Source organism: Solea senegalensis, linkage group LG3 (genome assembly GCF_019176455.1).
Source record: "Solea senegalensis isolate Sse05_10M linkage group LG3, IFAPA_SoseM_1, whole genome shotgun sequence".
NCBI classification, from domain to species: domain Eukaryota; kingdom Metazoa; phylum Chordata; class Actinopteri; order Pleuronectiformes; family Soleidae; genus Solea; species Solea senegalensis.
In genome coordinates, this window is record NC_058023.1 from 13418660 (window position 1) to 13440206 (window position 21547).

A 21547-nucleotide genomic window follows, 5' to 3' on the forward strand; every position below is an offset into this window, starting at 1 on the left:
TTGAAGATAAAATAATTTTACAAGTGTCCAGTCACCTGATTGTATGTATTCATGTTTTTCATTACCCCAGAATAAGCCTTCTATATTTACAGTATATCAGGAGCAGGGTCAGCCCTATAGACCACCATGTTTTTACAGTGGCCCACAATGGACAAACTCCACACCTTTTGAATTATGATAATAACTGAAGGCTGCATAGTTTCTCCAACACACTCGGAACTAGGGAGGAGCTGATATGATATTGGTCGGATACTGGTCAAAATCACTGGATCACATATTGGAGAGATAAAGATTTAAAATCGTATCCTCCATACATCGCACAGTCCACTGTGTAACTGTAAAAAGGTAAATAAAAATCAGCATTATATAGCATTTTAGCTGAGTCATCTTTTGGGCTGTTTATTTCTGCTCAACAGGAGAAGAATATTTGTTCTACAAATGGCAAAAATGTGTTGTTTACAGCTTAAATGACTGTATCACACTGATATTGGTATCGAGTTTGAGATATCGGTATTGGACATGGAAAAAGTGGTATCGTGCCACCCATACTGGGAACTTCACCAACAAATGTGGCAACATTTAATGCAATGTACCTTTAATAAGTGATGCAAAGGTCAGAGGTTTGTTGATCATTTGTGTGCTACAAAAGTGCGTTCATTTTTTATGAAAGTGTCCTCAAAAGCAGATTTAAGAGGCAAAGGAAATTCTCTTTGAAATCTCCCCCTCAAACACGTCTGTGATGTTGCGGCTCAGTTCACTGTTCACTCTGATTGAACAGCCCTGACCTTTCATCGGGCCAGACTTGTTGGAGATCTTTGATCCCTGTAGCTCTTGTACTTTCACTTGAGTCATACCTTGTTACCTTCAGCTGAGGGAAGCGGCCTCCTGCCGCACATCCACGCAGAAAGGGCAACCGCTCCACCGGCGCTGAAGCCATCGACGAGCTCCGCCGCTATTGTAACTCCAGCAGAGATGATGCGGCCACCAAAATTGGATCTTGCGTCCAAGTGGAGCGTCGATCGACAGCAGCGCCCTCGCCCTCATGCTTGATTGTCACATCAACAGCATCTGAAATGGTTACATCAATACGTAGTGTTGCACATTTTGAGAAATATAATTGGCTTCTCAAGGCTACAGGCATGAATTCAGGCGCCTGTCTGTTTGATTGGGCTTTCTGTCAAAAGCCCACAGAGCCTAAATAAACAGGTGCTTTAATACTGTATGTCAGACCTGCAGTGTGATTGTGCCAATTTGTTTTTTCCCTGCTGCTGCTGCCTCAGCAATTGTGCCCGGTTCATAACGCGGGACGGGTGTGTAGCTTTGCAGTCATTAGTGCGTCTCCAGTGTTTTCGTAACTCCTGCTGAGGCGTGGACGCCTGTGGGACTCCTGTGGCACTGCTGAGTGAGAGAGAGAGAGAGAGAAAAAGACAGAGAGCACTCGCCGATTTGCTGATTAACATTATCAAGAATTAATCGTGTCTTGTATTCTTTCATTAGCAGCTCCTCAGACACATTTTGCAGCCTCTGCAGCATCTCACTGTTTGATCAAAACAGCATGTAGAAGATCACCCTCTACGCTAATTGGTGAAGATGAGGCTTGCTGGCACTGGGGGTGCAGGGACTGCTGGGTAATTGCTGGCTTTGGCTGGATGCTTCAGTAGTAAAAAGCTCAGAGGAGACCCCAACCCTCAGCTCCCTGAAGCAAAAAAACAGAAAGAGCACAAACTTAAAAGGGATTGATGAAGTTAGTGCAAGGTACATATTAACGTGAATATGGTAACACAGGAAATCCACAAGAACCTTTTGAGTTTAGTGCATGTTCTACAGAGACAGCAGTGTTTACTGCATATTGTACCTTTAAGAGGCAAGTTGCTGTGTAGGTGTTGGTCTATTAATAGAAACTACATGTAATCAGGACTGTAGGAGGTAAACCATCTCTATCACTGAGTAGATCTCAGAACCATTTGTTTGTTGGTTGTTGAGAAGCAGGGTGATAGATGACTGGTCTGGCCTTTTTTTTTTCTTCTTCTTCTCAGTGATCGGGGGTTTGATTTTTCCAATACTGTTTGTTCATGTATGAGCTAGAGGACCAACTTCAGTGGAATTTCTTTTCCGCACAGTGATACAACACAGGCCCAGTAACACCGCATTCATCTGGTGAAACGGCCAGGGTGTGATTAGGGGAAAAAAATCCTCAAGCGTTTAGCCTCACTCACCTGTAGTGCCTCCCTGAAGTAAAGCAGCAGTAGATGATGTCAATATATATGCAGTAATACAGTGAGTTTAACCAGTGATCATTTTAAAATGGTGCACCACAGCAAAGTTTCCCAAACTTTTTATACCACGCCCCACTTTTTAAAAGGTAACAATGCTTCTGGTTTATTCCTTGTGTCCTGTTCCCCCCATGGTATTGATCTTGAACATGTTTGTTTTTTTTAACTTAACCCCTGTGCCCTTAGCTTTGCTCTGTTCCGTTCTGCTTTACTTTTACTTGAGTCTGCCTTTGTTGCCCTGAGTTGTCCTGCACTTGGGTCCTAGATAGGGTTACATTACATTACATTACATTACATGTCTTTCATCCAAAGCGACTTACAATGGAATCAAGTACAATTAGCCAGGGGTGGAATCGAACTTGCGACCATGATGTCTTTGGTACACAAGGTAGGGTCTTAACCACTGAGCCACTCCACCCCCAACTTCTAGTTGTCAACTTCTAGACAATTGCATTTCAAATAAACATAAATAAATCATTTTCAGGAGTGCAAACATTTTAACACAAATCTTTACTGTTGCCTTTGTCAGGGTTTGTTTTATTTTGGTTTAGATTTTTTCTTAAATATGTTTTTATTTCAGTCAAATGCATATTTTTGTGACAAGTCAATGATCTCATTTTTTTCTTGTTCACTTGTTATGTAAAATTGTAAATTGATGTCCAATTCTTTAATAAAAATGTGGTCACAAAAATGATCTCTGTGCAAACTTGAACGTTATATTTACTAATATATATACTTCAACTTTGAGAGGGCTCCCTCTAACTGTGTTCCCTTCACTCTTAAGTGCAGTTTGTGTCCAACAGAGAGAACAAGACGACAGACAATTTGCAATTAGCCCTGTAGTGGTTAACCCTCATGCATTCCACCCACAAATAACCATTTTCCCACTCACGTCCATATTTTTGCTACTGTCCATTTTTGAGTTTACTTTTATAATACACAGGAGACACAGAGAATCGGAAAATACCTTTCATTGGGCCATTTCTCCTGGATACACAGCTGGAGGAGGGTTTTATTTTCCCTAACACAAATTGCAATTCCATTAGTGGACTGATCAGTAATTTCTTTGTCCTGGTTTTGCACTGACTTTAAGTGCGTTCTGTATCTGTTCAATAAGGAACATGTCTTTTATCTTTCAAATACAGAACTATTCCTTATTATAAGGAAAGGTTGGCAACCCTAGTCCTACTTCACAACCGTGACAAAAATGAGACCACGTAAATGTGTTCAGGCAGGATTAGCAGGAAATATGATTGATTATATAGACATTGTGCGAATGAATCTTACTTACACTTTGCTAATGTGATAGATAGGTATGCTTGTTTTAAGTAATGCATCCTAGTTCAATTACAAGAGAAGAGTGTACCACACATCTGGTGTAGATTTCTGTGTTTTATCTTTATTTTTGTGCGCTGTTGGTTACAAGTGGGCTTTTACTTTTAGGAGTGTGAAAAAGGTATATATGTGTACACATTAAGAGGAATTCTCAACTGAGTTCTTGCAAGCAAAACAGCTTTGACTTAGCTCAATGTTAGCTATCATGACTTTGTTAACATTAGCCAAGGTAGTAAGTTTAACAGTTGAATGATTTAGCTGAGACATGTCATTTAAAAACACAAACGTATTGATAATATGGAGCTGTTAAAAACATTTCACATAAACACAGTTTAGATTGCAAAATGTTCAGGTTGTAACTACACGAAAACTTTCTGTTTGTTATCAACTAGCCACGGGATATGGCAAATAGTTAACAAATACCGTAAAACTATTTGTGTTTGTCATATTTCTGCTCAGGGGACTCAAATGAAAATGATCTGGGGGGCCACTGAGTTTCTAGTCTGATCAAGACTAGAAACTCTGATCTCTGATCAAGATTTAAGATTAAAATGATATCACGATATTCATTCATGACTGATTGCAATAACAACTGTGATAGTATTTCACCGATTTTAAAATAAAAGTGTTTGTTATGTATATAGAATGATACATAGCTCCATTAAAAAACACATTTATGACACAAAATTAATGTTGTTGTTTCACAGTTATGAGTTTTACATGGTCATATGTTCCTGCGGTGACCTCCAACTAACCACTACTGATTATTAACATGGTTTTCCTTGTTGATGGATTAAAGGTGTAGATTTCTTCACTGTGAAGTTTTAGTGCAGATATGACCTCAAGTGAGGAGCTGCATTGCTTTATAATGAGTTTGCATATTCAGAAGCAACTGTTAGGCCGACTACATCTGACATCAACTGATGAATGGGATCCAACATAGTGTGATATGCCTGTGCAGCTTGCCTTGTAATCAATACTTTGTTTCTTAAAAGTCAGAGTAGTTGCTCACAGCAGCGGCTGTTTGACATCTCGATCAGTCCAGTCCAGCATGTTTCTGAGAGTCAGCTGTGACCAGCATGCTGAAATGACAGAGTGACAAAACAATAGGTGCTGTGCACTCGTCCTCGTGCTCTGTGAATAACCAAGCTTCAGGAGGCCTGACTCGACCAGGGTGATTTACTGTATGCATTAAGTCTCTTGCAAAGCAATCACAGGATACACCAGCGTTGAGAACACCTGGTTGCCATGGAAATTGCAAGTGCCGAAGTTTCCCCCTAGCAACAGTACATTGAAAATGAACATATCTGTCCAGCAGGGCCAAGGCTATAGGCTAATAGATGGGTGCTTGTTAGGGCTGGTGTTTTGCTTTTTTTGCTCCATACTTTATATATTAGGTTTTATTGTTACCCCCAGTCTTAAATGTTTTGTAGATGATCGAGTTTACGGTTTAACTCCTCACACGCACCATATAGTTGTGGAAAGTTGTTAAAATGTGACACTCCACAGGGAGTTTAAATTCAGCCTCAGAGTAAGCACCTCTCATAATGCTGCTGCCCCTTTGCTCCGTCCCTGGTTAAATTGGAATCACTGACATTTTAGGACAGTGATATGGGTCATTTGTATTTGCAGCAGACATTTGTGAGGCATCTGCCACCAACCTGCAGATGTGACCTTAGCTGTTTGTCCAAGGAAGCAGTCACTTAAAAGAGTGGATTAAGTTGTGAGGTGGTGACAGAGTTCTTGGCTACTTTAGAGATTGTCCAGGACAAGTGCAGGTCATTTTCAGAGCAACAGTCAATAATGGGAAGAATGTGGTTATAAAAGTATGTGTATATATATACACACATATATATATATATATATATATATGTGTGTGTATATATACATATGTATAGATATATACATATGTATATATAGACACATTTTTTAAAGCAGTTTGTATTTTGTAAATGTTGATGATAACTTGTTGAGAATATTTTTTGGAGTATTCGTCTGAGCAGGCCGTCTTGCTTTAAGGGTTCATCGTAATTTGCAACACATTAATAACAGTTGTTTACAAATGTCAGCAATCAGTGAAACAAGTGTTATTCTCCAGAACCAGAATTCAGTTATAGTTTTGTCCAACCTTACAGACCACAGCTCAAAGATATTTCCCCTCACTATCACACATGACAATAAATCATTATATTCAAGGAGCTGGAACGAGAGAAAATTTGACTACTTCACCTGTCAAGTGACTCAAACATTTAATCTACTATCACACTCGAAGAATAATTTGCCGAGCTGTAGCAACCAAATAAATCCTTCTGCTTTGGGGAAGTGTTTCTGAGAATTGCTGGACAGCCTGAAGGTCATAAAACTAATTCTGGCACTAGCCTAAAACCATACACATTCTGTACTTTTATAATCACTGAAATGAGAGATATTGATTTATTACAACAAGAATAAATAAATGTCTTGGCTGTTCATTAAACGACAAGTAAACAAAAGTCTTTATTTGCCGAACTAAAGAGTCTGCACTCACTCTGCCTCAATAACCGAGTCACCTGTTAGTGTGAATAAAGCACGTGGGACATAGGTTCTTTATTTAAGTTATGCATTCATATCACTCCCGGGATCTCAACTTTGCACAGGTGTGTCAACCATGATCGTGTGTTCATGCATTTTAAAGGATTCTGTGCTGGTGCCATGAATCAATAGTCACTCCCGTGGATGTATTCATAAGGTGAACGGTCCAGTGTGCAGCATTTAGAAAGGTTTACAGGCATACATTGAAGATACTGTATGTGCTTGTAGAAGTACTCGATGAATCTAGAAAATAATTGACAGAGGAATCGATTACGAAAATAATTGTTAGTTGCAGCCCTAGTTGTGATTTAATGTTATTTTCGGTGTGTGCAAATGCCTAGTGTTTTCTGCTGCACACCTATTTCCCTAAGGGAACAAACAATGTATCTCGTGATTTACCTCACAGTGCTCCGCAGATTGTGGAACATGAGAAGTATGACCCTGGCCTTAGAATGAGCCCTTCATATGTGTCTGAATGGACGAACCATCCGTGTGCAGTTATCGTTTTGGAACTGAAGCTTACTACTGTATGTAAATGAAGAAGTTCCTGTTAGTATGTTAATGCCACTAGTTCCCGTATTGCAGACAACACATTTGCGCAAGCGCACTTTGCATTACCGCAATTACTGTTTGTGCTATTGGAAAAAATCTGTGCATATTTTCAATTGTTTGGCCTGTTTTTGGACATTGAGACAAAGACTCAAACAAATGTTAGTTATACTGTTCAAATTTCAAATTTAACGTTCAACTACAGTGTTTTTTTTTTTCGAAATTAAACTCTTTTTTTATAATTTTAAATTGTTAATACACTATTTTAACATGCAATAAGTTGCATATGACTGCCAGATACTTAAAGTTATTCTGTAAAAATGGGCAAAAGCTCTTAGTCAAAGCCAGATGGACATTTGACATTTTGGTGTTAGGGTTTAACCAAAGAGTTAAAAGTCTGCACTTGGACTAAGACAATAATTTGTCTTTTTTTAATGTCATGTAAACACGTTAGTCCAACTAAAATCAAGTCTTAGTTAACAGACTAACATACCTGGATAATGTGATTTATAGTCAGATTACTTGTGCGTGTATATGCTTAGACTTGGCGTTCTGAGCGTGGACCACAATTTCCTCCCTGGTCTAGCTAATAGAGCGCCACCTACGGAAGCTGAGTCAGATGTACACAGCCAATAAAGACATTTTTTTCCTATATGCCGTATACTCGGGCTCGGCAAGTTGTCCGACTGCCTGTCTTAGTAGTTTGCTCAATTAAACCGTGCACGTAAACGTACTGGCTGATTCTTCCACACAGGACCTTGAAAAAAGAAAAAGACGCAACATTCTGCTGTTGCTGCTGCCGTAAATACTACCTTGGTTTGCACAAGCTTTATTCATCATCTATGTAAGATTGTGTGGTGGCGAGCTCGCCTCACTGTAAATTCATCCCAGCAGCAGAACATTTCAGGACTCCACCAACACCACGGTCTGTGATGTGGAGTTTCACACTGTCAACTCACGGTCACAATCGACTGGAGAACAGCAACCGCTAGTCCCGGCCCGGACAACCACGCTTGACAGGCAACATCCTCTCTGATCTCAGATCAGAGTGTTCATGCAGCAGCTCTGCTGTGGCTGGCGGGCACTTAGTTTCTCAGCCAGAGTGGAGAACATTTTCTGGCATCCCCATAATTTACCTCCTGTTTTTCTCTTTCATAATGTGAAAGACATAGTTGTGGACTGACTGCCGTGGCAACTGTCTCCATTAGCTTAACATCTTTCACTGCGTTTACTGCAGGCTCATGTCGCCTTCTTAGTGTCTGCGGGAGGTGAAATATTTACCCCATGAAAAGGCTGATGAGCAGTAACACTGCAACGATTCCAGCTCCAGTGCAGTCGTAAACATCGGCTGCAGGAAGCTGTCAATCATGGCTTTCTCTCTGAAAACAGATCCAGTTTGACAAAATGTCAACAAGACGAACAAAGCTGATATTACTACTAAATTTATGAAAATTTAATGTACATTGAAAAGACCATTAATGGAAAGAAAGGATTTTGAGGAATATCAAACAACTTGCCAAATAGTGAAACTTAAATGAATCGCCATGATTAGTCAATAATTATTTCTAATTTGTAATCAATAACTCATGGTTTGCTGTAGCGGAGAAGCAACAGAAGTGGCACTACTAAACCGTGGCCACTGCCACGGTTTCTCTCCTAATAAAATAAATATCCCAAAAGACCTTGTTTTCTGCACACACAGCTTGGCGGATTACTCTGCTACCAATTCTGTTTTTTTATAGCTGGCTATACCCAGATATGACATGCCAGAATATAAAAATAACTCAGAAATTTCCTTGAAACAAATCTGCACTACATATTCAGAATTTTTTGTTCAAGGTGCATCACAGATACAAATGCCCCTCAGTGTCAGTTTAACTGCCAAGCATGAACAGTTCAGGCTGTGCCCATGCGTACGCTCGCGATGTGGCTTCACCTTCTGCACTTGTAACAGCATTACTTTTTTTTAAACTGTGAAATAACACTGCCATGCCACAGCTCAGAGCCATTTTTAGTGGTGCTTGTAAGATAATAACCTCTTACAATACATGATTGCTTCTGTGAAATGAATATGTCCTTGGCAGTCTGCTAACATAAAGGTTCCTGTGTGTCTCTCTGTTTTCCAGATTACCCAGGAGCAGTTTATCCTCGCGTCCCAGTCCCTCCATCTCCAGCGACCGGGCTATGATGCTGTCTACCCAGTGGGCCTTTATGGTTGGAGGAAACGATGCCTCTATTTCTTTCTGCTGCTGCTCCTGGTCACCATGATAGTTAACCTGGCCCTCACAGTGTGGATCATAAAAGTCATGAATTTCTCTATGGTGAGTACTACAGTGGAGCATTGTCCAAAATGAGGCTGACTCAGTTGGGAAAGTGAGGTTATGAGGCTGGATTTTAACTGTTGAGATTATTGGCTTAATGGTCTGAAACATATTAAAGGGGACCTATTATGCTCACTTTCCAAATTAAATGTTTTATTCTGGGACTTCACAAAAGTAGATTTTCATGATTCACAGATCAAAAAGGTTCTTATTTATCTCAGACTGCCTGTTATGCAACCTCCCAGTTGAACCTCTGACTGTAACAGGCAATATTAGTTCAGGCTTCCCTATGGACTCTCCTCTCTGCTGATTAGCCAAAGAGCTGGAATGACTTTATTTACACATGCCCATTAGAATGTTCCACAGGCACCACCCCGCATGTTGTGAGCTTTATCTCAGCTGAATTTGATAGAGAATTAGAAGAGACGTGGCTGCTGAACTGAGTGACACAGAATGTGTTCATCTCAGACCAAAACCAAACAGACAGATGCTGCAAGCTCCTGTGACATTTTCAGGGACAATGCACACAATTTACCATTTTGTCAACAAACTCCCAGTGGCAGCATCCTCTCTCTGTGACAATTTGACCTCCGACTATTGCGATCACTCCTCCACTGCTTTGCTTCCCATCAATCTGTGTCAGGAGTAAAAGACCTTATCAGTGGTGTTGGTGTCGCTCTAGAAAATGTACTTCACTGCTCCCCATCGCTCAGGACTCAATAAGAAAACACAAACTAAACTACACCCTTGTTTATAGGCGATACATTCACTTTCTTATCAGCTACTACATGCTGTATTTATGAAAAGCCTACTGGAGAAATAACACCTCTCGTTCTTCCTGTCACAAGCGACGTCAAAATTTACGGACTCATCATTTCAGGTAAGACAGGTATACGACCATCTATCAGAGGACACCACACACAAAACCTGATGATGGCTACAGCCTGAAAATCACTCGTTTTTTGACAATGATGCAGCTTCAAACTACAGAGGTTCTAAGAAATTCCACCTTAAAGCTGCAGTGAGTAACGTCAGGTGATTCGTTGTTTTTATTATTATTGTTCCGCCTTTATTTGCTCTTCATGAACAGGAACTCTAACAATATTTGTATGAGGAGTCCTTTATCTTAAAACAGGCTCTGTCAAGCTATACTTGACTGATGGAGCATTTGTGTGCATACACCAGTAGTGCAGCGGTGGGCAGGGTAAGAAGCATTCATCCCATCAAAATGCAGAGCGAGCAAACTTTCCTAATCAGTAGAATTCAGTTCTGAATCTTTTCGTGGGTGTGTGTGTTTTGTGTCTCGATTTACGAGCGTAATTGTTGCTGTGGCCTCGTTTGTCTTGACATAAAATCAAATGCCTTTGTGTTTTCAGCATGGAAATTAGATATAAACACCATTATACTGAAAAAACACTGTAAGAGCCTTGTGGCGCTGATGGCCTTAATCATCATTGTGGGAACTCATTTGACAGTGGTTTGAATCTAATGGATGTTTGTTTATATTTAAATGTTATGCACTACGGTTTTGAAACACATGTTCCGACAGCCAATATGATACTCAAGAGGAAAAAGCCAAACATAAAAATGAAAACCCTGATTCACAAGGGGTGGAAAAGTCAATCTATGCAGCCAAGGATGAAAGATATTGTGATGATAGTTGTAAAGCAAAATGGTGAACAGGCAGATTCATGTCATTGATTAAACAAATTCATCTTCTTCTGTTTGCCATTTATGACAGTTATGTCGTCAGTGTCTTTCTATTAAGCCCCACAAACCAAAGCACGTCTGTTCACCTCCGGTTTATTTCTGCCACTGATGCTGATCCAGGCTGTCAACTCATCAACACTAGACTGTAGCAACGCTCTCCTGCCCTCCCACCTACTCGTCTGACTGACCGCAGCGCATGCTCATCTCTGTCCACCCACTGCATCACCTTGACTTCAGTACAGGAATGACAAGTGCACACTGTCCCTCCCTCCTCTCCTCTTTGGCCTCCTGTCTGTCCCTCATGACTTCTGTCACCTGTTGCTGTCTATAATTATCTGTTATGCCCCCACGGAGTCCATTTGTTCACCCTTCTCTGCAGAGCTGCCCCTGAACTTTTACTTTGCCAATTGTAGCATGGTAAGTCATACGCTTATTTTCCTCCAAAGTTAGGCTTCATCAATATGTAGGCGGGTATTTTTTGGAAAACAAAGGTTTTCCTCTTCCAGTTTTAAAAAATAATCCTGTCCACACGTGACAAGTTCTGAAAAAACATCTTCATCCACATGAAAATGCAAAAAACAAAATTCCTCTACATCAAACTGAAAAATCCATAGTTAACAAAAGATACGACTGGGACATGATGACTCAGTCAGTCCAAGTCCACTGACGTCCTCAGACGTTGCGATCTACACGGGAGTCATTTGTTTTCTTGTGGGAAGTAGGTCATATGACGAGTGAGGTAAATCTTCGCCATAACGTTGCGGCTGATAAGAACCAAACAGGAAGTGAATGCGGACAACAGCGTCACCATATCCAAGGGTCTCCATTTTTGCTCGTCTCTGCTAAAACACTGCCCACAAGTTTTTAAACAAAAATGGAGTCAGCAGCGCATTTGAACCGAGGCAATTAAAAAAATGAATGGTCAAATATGTACTGTTGTATTCACATTTCATTACTAAAAGTGCGCTAGAATGCGATCAACTACAGGACTAGTGCGTTCACAATCAGCTGTTTATCACAAATCGTCTGACACGAGTTTCTTCTCATACATTCCCACAGCAGCACAGTACAACCTCAGCTTCAATTGATATCTGTGAGAACACAGATATCAATACACACAGAAGTTCTTTTCCGCCGTGGTGAGTGAGACACTGATTGGATAAATGCTGGAAAATCATCCCTTCCAGGGAAGCTCAGCGTGTCTGGGAATCTATGGAGCAGTGGGAGGGTGCAGACGCTGGGCTGATGCATGATGATTGGAGGAACTGTCTGAAAAGCAGAACCACTTTTTGATTGATAGCATTGTAGAAATATACACAATACCAAAAGTTTTCGCGGGTAAATGTCAGAAACAACTAACAGCCCGTTGTGTGTTGTTTGGGGATATAACCCATTTCTGTTTATACATATTATACACTGCACATACAAACACTATTATAGCATTTCCTTGTTTAATTTTTACATAATTTCCCCCGTTCAAAGACCAGCAAATGTCACTGTATTTAAACTAATCCATTTTTAGGGCTCTAAAACACCACAGTAATGTGGACGACTTATCTGGAGTAGAAATTCTGCAAAAATAGAGAAGTGTCGATGTTGTTGATCCACCACCAAAATCAGGTCCTGGATAAGTAAAAGATGAAAGACACGCACACAAAGTTTCAGAATTGCACCTCATTTTAAACACTCTTGGCAAGTAGACATTCCCCTTTGTATTTTATATTTTGAGTGTTAGCCAATGGGCTATTACTGAAGAGAGATCGGATGAGAGAAGCTGACAGACAGGATTGTTGGGGTGAGATTTATTGGCTGGACAATTTAGTTACATACACTAATGCAGCATGAGGTTCCCACTAAAGATAAAATGATTTATAGAAAGCTCATTATAAGGCATCTAACCGCAGCAGTGCGCAGGAAGCTTGCCAAAAGTTACGCACTGCAGCTTTAAATTGCAATTACACTTACTTATGAGCTAATCTCCTGCAGAATACATTGCAGTGAAAGTTAAATCAAACACCACACAGATTTGATGCCCGCAGTGACAGCTAATTTACAAATAAATGAAAAACTACCACTTTTTGGACCAGAGGTAAAAAAAAATAATAATAATACACCCACCCATCTAATCTGAGACTTAAATTTCCTCCGTAGTGTTACACTTTTTCTGTTTTCACTAAGTTAAATAAAAGTCTTGCCGGCCTCATGTGAGGTAACACAAGGCCAGTGATTGCTGTGGCACTAAAACAGGAATTGAGTGAATTAACTATTATTACGTTGTTGTGTTCATGTTTTCTGCAAGAGCTTGAAAAACATAAGGAAAACTTCCACAAGAATGACAGCCTCTAATAATATTCATTATGGTAACATTCACAATAGGATTAAGCCAAGTCGTGCAGATTTGTAGAGGTATAATAAATCTTTTTCTGCCTTTTATCATTTCAATCTCCTCAGCGTTCACGTCCACGCTTGCCACATTAGCTTGACTCGCCTCACTTTGCCTCCCACTGCTTGCAGCCTGTCACACGGACACAGCTGAGTGTCTGTGGCATTGTCACCTCGATGTCAGGTCCTACTTCTTGCCTGTCACTCAGCAGTGCTGCCTGCTCACCTACCAGTCTGGCATGTGCCAGCTCCGGCTCTGTGTAATGCAGCACATTATGAGTTCACAGTAAATCTTTTTTAAATATATGGGAAAATCGTTGAAAGCTACAGTGCATAACCTCTGCTACACTGAGACACTGATCCAATCGGCATTGTTTAACAATGTTTTGAATCTAATAAAGACATTTGTTTAGATATTCAAAAGTTGCATGCTACAGTTTTTTGCAAATGCAAGAAAATCAATTCCTGATGATCATGATTTCAGGATGGAATGGGAAACCTCCATTTGAACCAGGATGGGATTCACCTGGAAGGAATCTCTGAGTTTCTCCTGCCACTCTATGTGAAAGAGATCCAGTCCAGACAGGTAAGTTCCAATTGCATGTTTATCAGTATTCAGCACCTCTGAAAAACTAGCATCAACTCAGATACGATGATGAGAAATGTCTCTCCAAGGCTGCAGATGAACTGATATTCAGCCTTCAGATTTCAAGAAGTAGTGATCAGTTCATTACCAACAAGGCCCACTTCCCTCAGACTTGATGATCAATGTTACCTCATAGTTGCTCCTGGATAGAAAAGATTAAACTCTGTCAACAGCTCCTTCTCTTCATCGCCTTCCTCATTTCCTGTCATCCCACAGCACTGCGCTATCAGGGTTTCACATCAACAGGAAATGGGTAATAGGCTGCCTCTCGTTTCTACTCAGGACACATGCAACCCTATAGGAGATTACAGACGATTACAGAGGGACCAGCGTCCCCCTGGTGGATTTTGAATCAAGCCCATATTATAAATCCCCACTTCCTCCTCTTTGATGTTTAGTAGATTAACCAACACAGCTCCAGCGCAAAGTTGATCCAAATATCCTTCTCCCACACGAATCACACGGTGCTCTGCTGGATCATCCCCCTTTTCAGTGATTAGGCATGGTGCAGAAAGCAATTTCAAGCTATCGAAGCCGGGATTCCATGTAAATTTGAATTTTTAAGGGGCTGTCGATGGAGAAAGTGGGCCGATAGTGAGCGCAATTTGCCACAGCAGATTTGGAAATGCCCACTCTCCCACTTTGATGTTCCACTCTGAGCTAAATGTTGATTTAAATAAAACATTGGTGCGCTTTGCAGTAACAGACACCTCAAGGCCGCAGCAGACACACAAGCCCAACATTGGACAAAGCCAATATTTCATCTCCCAGTGCAATACCAACTGCGGACATTTTTACTGTCTTGTTTTACAGACAGCCTGGGCAGTGGCACCCTTATCTACCGGCACCAGAGATATTTGCAGGACAAAAATCTCTGTGGGTCACTCAATATTTCTCACCTGAGGAAATATGTCAAGCACTGCAAGAGCAGGGATTATGGTTAGCCAATGAGTTCATACAGTGCACAAAGCTGTTCCTCAGCCCGATAACCACTATTGATCAATGAGCCATTACCGCAAACAGCAATGACCACTGTAAGGAACCACAAATATCTAACAGTTAAGTATACTATGTTTTTTTTTTTTTTTATGTTCAAAGTCCAAGCTGCTTTACAATCAAGTAGCCAAACTCAAAGGCGCTTCAGTTCTTCATTAACGGCTGAAGCTTTAATCTGTAAATACCAAGAGGAAATAGCTCCCGCTGTGTTCTTTTGGCAGTGAAATTGGCAGCAAATTTCGGTCCAGTACCCCCTGAAAACAGGACTTTCAGTGTCATGTTGTTAAATGAGAGCTGGTGATATTACAAATATACCTTGCACTAGAGCCAGTCCACACAAGCCAAAATATAAAAATATAAACATGAACTTTATCTGAATTATCTCTGTATTATACTCCATTGTAGGTGACCATACTTCAGTATTATTAGTTAATTTTTGACTTATCTGTGTTCCATATTTCCTCCTTACTTATCAATGCGCTATCAATTATGTCAGCTAAAAGCCAAAAAGGATTCTGTTTATCACAAAGTCCATAAACTGAAAGGTTGTTTTGTTAAAAACTGAACTACTGAGCCAAGAAGTGACAGGAAACAGATAACAACATTGAATATGTGTCTCAGTATCTACATTTAAAGCACAACAAAACATATAAGCTCCGCTTCAGTCTCGCCTATGAAAATTGCATTCTACTGTCTGAGACTCATCTGAACACAACGCACATCCACTTTATGCAAATATTCACAAACACATCAGCAGACTGAGACCATAGACTTGCCATTTGGACATCACACATTATACTACAAACAAAATATGCTGTGAAAAGAATATAAATAACCAGTAACACCTACAAAGGAAAACAGGCAAAGTGATTAGGCTTTGCAGGTGAATGATTTGTTAGTTCTTCTTTCTGAATAATTCTGAACAAATTTTAATTATACTCACTATTGAAAAGTATGTCTTGTTATACATAACAATACACAGAGAAGCATTTAACATCATGGTTTATCTTGATCTGGGTTGGGTGTTTGAAATGTTTCTGTTCCTATTGTGATGCAATACTGAATTTTTGTTATGTGATGGATTAAAATATATTTATATCACACCTGGACGACTTTGATTCACTCTCACATCTCCCACCAGCTTCCATTTCCAATTTCTCCAAACAGCCGACAGATGAGCTGGTGAACATAAACATTTAAATGCTTAATAAGAGACAGAACGGTAACACACATTTTATTCGTTCTGACGGTCAGAGATACTGTATGTCTGTCTCTGTGCACCATGAACTTTGTCATGTATCCAGTTTGTTGTACCTCCTGTGAATTGGTAATAATTTGCATGTAATGTCTGAAAAAATAAGACAAGAGGATGGATTAATAACATATATGATGACAGTCTGCCTCTGGCGGGTGACATTTCTAGTGAAGAGTTGATATCAAACACAAAACCAATTTAATGAAAACCACACTATTTGATTTACATATGAAAGTACAGGTATTATTGTGCGATGCTTCTGACTGAAGGTCCAAATGTAAATTGGACAGTGTGACTGTTTCAATGTGAATTTTGCTGCAGGTTTTAGTCAAACCTGTACTGTCTGTCACAGCCGATGAAATAATCTGTATTTTTTTTCTTTTTTACCCTTGCCCTGCAGGCTTTACCTATGCATTTCTATCTCTCCATCTCCCTATCCATCCATGCAGCTGTCAGCCTCCACAGACAGCTCAGCACACATGACATTTCATATGGTTTTGGCCGAAAAAAAAGAGGCCAATTTAAAAACCATTAAAAAAAGATTCCCCAGAAAGAGTTTAATGTCAAATATTTACTTTTTGTATTTCAAGACCATGATTAGCACACAACAGCTCCAGTTAGACCTGCGAGAGCCAAAACGATTCTATAATTTCAGGCATGAAAAGTCAGTTTGACACTAGAAAGTTCACCCAGCTGAAAGCAACACAGCGACTGTAATTTCAGGCTTTTTGAAAAATATGTCATGCTGGAAATCTCTCCTTTCCGACAGAACTTTTTCATTCACAGCGTTAGTGTGAAGCAGGCAGTTATTAACCCTTTCACTTTCATATGACGTGAATTTCGAACATGATAATGGAAGAAGTAAACAAATACTCATGTCATGTTTGATCTGTTTTCGTGGCTGATGCTGTTGGTTTCTGGCAAAACTGGAATAAAGGCTAAATTGTTTGTGCCAAACCACTAGAAAATCATTCCATTTTACATTTCTGTCAAACTTGATGTTTCTTCTTCTTTTGTTACTTGTGCATCACCCCTTTCCAAATTTGTAATCGCTCTAGAATCTACAATATGTATTTTTGTGTAAACCCATGCAGACTTTCCTTCTGTTTTGTCAGTTTTTCCACAAATATAATATTTTGTCTTATTTATTTGAACACGCTGTTTAGATTCTTTCTCAGAACACTGATCAATAAGATAGGATCAATAGTAGTGGGGTCCATTCAGATCTGTTGGTTTTACTGCTTTGGAACTTAGTGACTTTACAAATTAGTTGAACTTGCTCAGAGGAAAATGAACAGCTGTGACATATGGTTATTTTAGTCATGAGTTAATCTATTAACTATTTTCTAGACTGTTTCCTACTGTACCATTTTCTCTTCTTAATTCTGTTTCCTGAGCCGACATCCATATGTGTTTCCACTCTTCTTGCTTTACTATATATTAACTCAATTAAAAAAAATATTGACATGCCAAAAATAATGTTGGTTTCTTCCAAACCTAAAAATACAAGTGCCCTCTACAGTGCACAAACCAAAAGTATTCATTCTCTTTGATTTCTTACAGAAGCAGAAACATTTAAATATCCACATGCAGGATCATTTTAGAGGAAAAAAAATAGAGTATAAAAATCTTGAAAATAGTACAGCTTTACAGTAAAACATCAGAAAATGTTGTAAAAAATATTGTCAATAAAATATTGATCACTGTTTATCAAACAGTTTTAATGCTTCCTTGTTATATGGAGAAAAGAAACCAGAAAATATTCACATTTAACAAACTCAACAAAAATCAGACAACATGTCAAACTCAACACTAAACCTGATTAATCAATTATCAAAATAGTTAATGATTAGTCTTAATTAATAATAATGAATTGATTATTCAAATAATCGTTGCAGCCTTAGAACAGTTTAATCTATCATCAATTAATTGAAGCAATACATTGTAAGAACATGAACAGAACAATAATAATAATTCACCTGGATTTCGTTTAAAACATCCAGTCATATTGCAAACGTTCACCCTAGTCAGTGACGACACTGCTGACGTCTAAGTTTCAAAATAAAACAAATCTATAAAAACCTGTTGACATCATCATCATTGTTAAATATGCAACGTCACTGTTGAATGTGAAATGAGGCAGGACAGATACAGTTAATCACATCTCTCCTGTTCAGACTGTTGGCTCTCATTATCGTCTCTGGAGACTGATCTATAAATAGCATCCGATGCAGGTCGGTTATTGTTGGACTGAAACATCTCCCTCACTCACTCTCACGTACTTGCTTTGGATGAACATAATGGAGTTGATTGTAATCGCCTGGATTCAAGCAGATGAGGTCTGAAACCATTTAACTCTAAACGCTTGTTGTATCAGGGTCTTAAAAATCTGAACATCCTTAGAAGCAAGTTTGCAGAATTCAATTTAATGGAGCCATCTGCTTTACACTGGAAAAACAAGGGCTTTTAATATGAAAACTATTAAAACATGGGTTCCAAAAATGCCTGTACCCTGCATTTGCATGGAAGATTTGATATTTGAAGGAGGACATTAAGGAATAATAAGCGTACTTTTTCAACTTTGTTTTTTTTTAATTATGTTTACTTGTTCAGCTCAGAATGCAAATTAGCTTCTGGTAAAACACAACTGTAATTAAAAGTCAAATGTTTTTATGCAAATATTTGCTTAGGATTACAGTAAAACCCTCTTGATCTGTGCTTTAAATATTTAACACTCACAGGGAGACAGGAGGTTTCTGACGGTTTCATTGAAGCGCTGTGTTGTGTTCTTACTCCAGGCTGTGATGTTAGTGATTGTATGCAGGAAAGCATCCTTTCCTTAAAAGCAGCTGTGGTCATTTGTCAGTCTGATGGGGCTCAGTGCACCTACAACAACAAGCTACATTTCTATGTGCATTCACTCTGGTCTGCACTTGACCTTCCTCAACAGGCACGGCGACTAAAACGGTTTTATGTAACCCCGCTGAAGTGTTGAGGAGAGCAATGGCGTTTCAGCAACGGCCCCTCAGGAAACAGTTAAAGAGCTATAAACTCTTAAAAGGGATACTTCAAGTTGAGAACTCACATTTTTCCATGACGCCGTGTGTCCCGGAGAACTTCTCAGTTCATGGTGTGCATTTCTATTGTGGAGGAGCAGGCAGGGAATGAAAATGAAGCAGATGACTTCTGCAAAGTTACACCACACAAACTTCAAAAAATCTCCTCTGATTCTTCTTTAGAAAAGGCATGCAAATCTATAAAAGCCATCACAGCACAATTGTCAGCTCAGAGTTTAACTGAATATTGAAGATATTTAAAAGTTCTCTTCTGCAATTCCAATTCAAAACACACTCTACATGGTTTGTTAAATTGTCTAAAACATGAAAACAAGGACCTGGCATTGCACTGCGTTCATGCAGGTACAGTAAATAACTGTCCCACTGTCCCACAATGTAGCTGCTGAGAAATATCACATGAGGAGATGACGAGGTGACAATAATGGACTATAAAAACATTAAATACATTAAATATTCACTGACAAAATTTGTGTGAGAGTGAAATATGGGCTAACCTTGGCTGATGCTTCCCTGTCATGGAGAAAATGATCAAAACCCTGGCATGTCTGTCTTTAATTTCCTCTCCACTTTCAGCCCTCTATATTTTAAGACACTTGTTTTGCTTTTACACATTTATGAAAACCAAAGTGATGTTTTTTTTTAGGTTTGGTAACATTCAGCATTTCTCACTGCTCTGCTGGCAACCCAGGTGTCGCAGTGCTACGAGCTGTGTTATTGGTTGGGTGGTGGGCGAAGCACAACAAACCAAAACACAAACCGTGTTTGCGGCCATGAATTAAAATTTATATTGTGAATAAACTGGGTTAGCTTCCTTAATTTCTGATGATATATCATAGACATTTTATGACTTTCTATCAAATATTCCTTACATGTACCCCACAGCTTCATTGGACCCTGACATGTGTGAACTGTGTTGACGGTAGTGACCTTTCTGATCAGGAGAGTCCAAAATGGAGGACCCCATCCCTACAAAAGACATACACTATCGATGGCAGTGTGTCATGATAATTAACAGCATTAAAGCTGCATTGATCAATATTTTTATATATTAAACAAAGTTGTTAAATGATTAATTTTAATAGTCACTTAGAGTGATGAACCCACACACAGACTGTTTTGAATTTATAGCCCACACTTTTATCGTGTTGGCTGACACGCAATGTCATTTTTAGATGCAGCTGGCAGCGATAACAAAGAGACAGTGCACCTGCCCAGCACCACACAGCTGGTGGACATACGGGAGCATTAAGCAGCTAAAGAGCCAGATTTCCCAGGAGTTAGAGAAGACCAAAACACAGTTAAAAGGAGAGGGAATTATTGACTTATTTTAAGCTGCTGACCAGGACTTTTTAAGATTAAAGCAGCTGTCCAGTTAAAACTGAGACACTGTAGCAAACCCCAGCCAGATTATGGTGAAGTGTACTGATGTTTCTAAAGGCTTTCATATATGCTCAACCTTAAGTCTTATTTGAACACAGGTTCACTCACCTTTTTCTTCAGAAAACACCAAAGGGCTAAAAGACAAATAACAACATAAAATAAGCTCTTACAGGTATATGAAACAAACAAATTAAGTCAATTAACAATATGCAATCGTGCAGTAGGCCTACAAGGCACGTACAATGCACCTACACAAAACTAGCATAACATTCTGTCAAAGCTAATATATGACTTAAACAAAGCACAGTCACGTCTTTGCTATACATTTTAAACATGTAAGGAATATAAAACACGTAAAACCAGACAATACCTTGTTCCCATTCCAGTCAAGTGTTAAACTGTAACCTCTTGAGCACTGCATGTCACAAAATAAAACATTTACCTTGCTGTGTTTAAAAACGTCAAGGCAGTTAGTTAGACTGCCATTGGTCACTGTTTCACAGGAAGTACTTCAAAATAAAAGCTCGAAATAACACAAGTTCCATTAATAAATTAAAAGCTCACAGGATGGAAAAAAATACTTAAAAAAACGACAAATAATACATTTTTCTTAGCTTTAAACAACATTATTGTTTTTGATGTGTCCTTTATCTGAAAATAGACTCTTTCAAAGCTAAACTATCAGAAGTGACTGAGGGAGCGTTTGTGTGTACACTACACCAGCGCAGGGTGGGCGGAGTCAAGACACATTTATCCTATCAAAACACTTAATGAACAGTTTTTTTGAGCAGTAGAATCTGAAATTGTTTGTATCATACTCTAACCTATTTGCACCCATCACACTTTACTAGAACAATGTGGCTCTTACCTTTGTCTTGATCATAAAAGAAATTCCTGTGTGCAGTGCAGAAATGTTGCCAGGCAACATGAGATCTAAACATCATTACACTGAGAACTTCAGAGAGCCGTGTGAAGCTGATAGACTCAATCAGCATTTGACAACTATTTGAATGTAATGGACATTTGTTTATATTTAAAAGTTATGTACTACA

General features: G+C 39.2%; 1 protein-coding gene and 1 long non-coding RNA gene across 3 annotated transcripts in view; one reads left to right on the forward strand and one right to left on the reverse strand.

Moving 5' to 3' along the window:
* The window catches only part of LOC122766840 (zeta-sarcoglycan-like), a 40161-nt gene that overhangs the window by 2575 nt on the left and 16039 nt on the right, over positions 1-21547 (forward strand). For both annotated transcript variants that reach the window (XM_044022039.1, XM_044022040.1), the window contains exons 2-3: positions 8855-9049; positions 13626-13727. In XM_044022039.1, coding sequence (XP_043877974.1) covers positions 8855-9049; positions 13626-13727 — 297 coding nt within the window. The remainder of the gene's footprint in view (positions 1-8854; positions 9050-13625; positions 13728-21547) is intronic.
* Positions 423-20974, reverse strand: LOC122766843. Its single transcript, XR_006360117.1, has 6 exons — positions 20866-20974; positions 20604-20629; positions 19124-19178; positions 15888-15962; positions 1231-1696; positions 423-1068 (listed from the first exon to the last, which is right to left on the reverse strand). It is a non-coding gene; the product is annotated as an uncharacterized LOC122766843 (long non-coding RNA).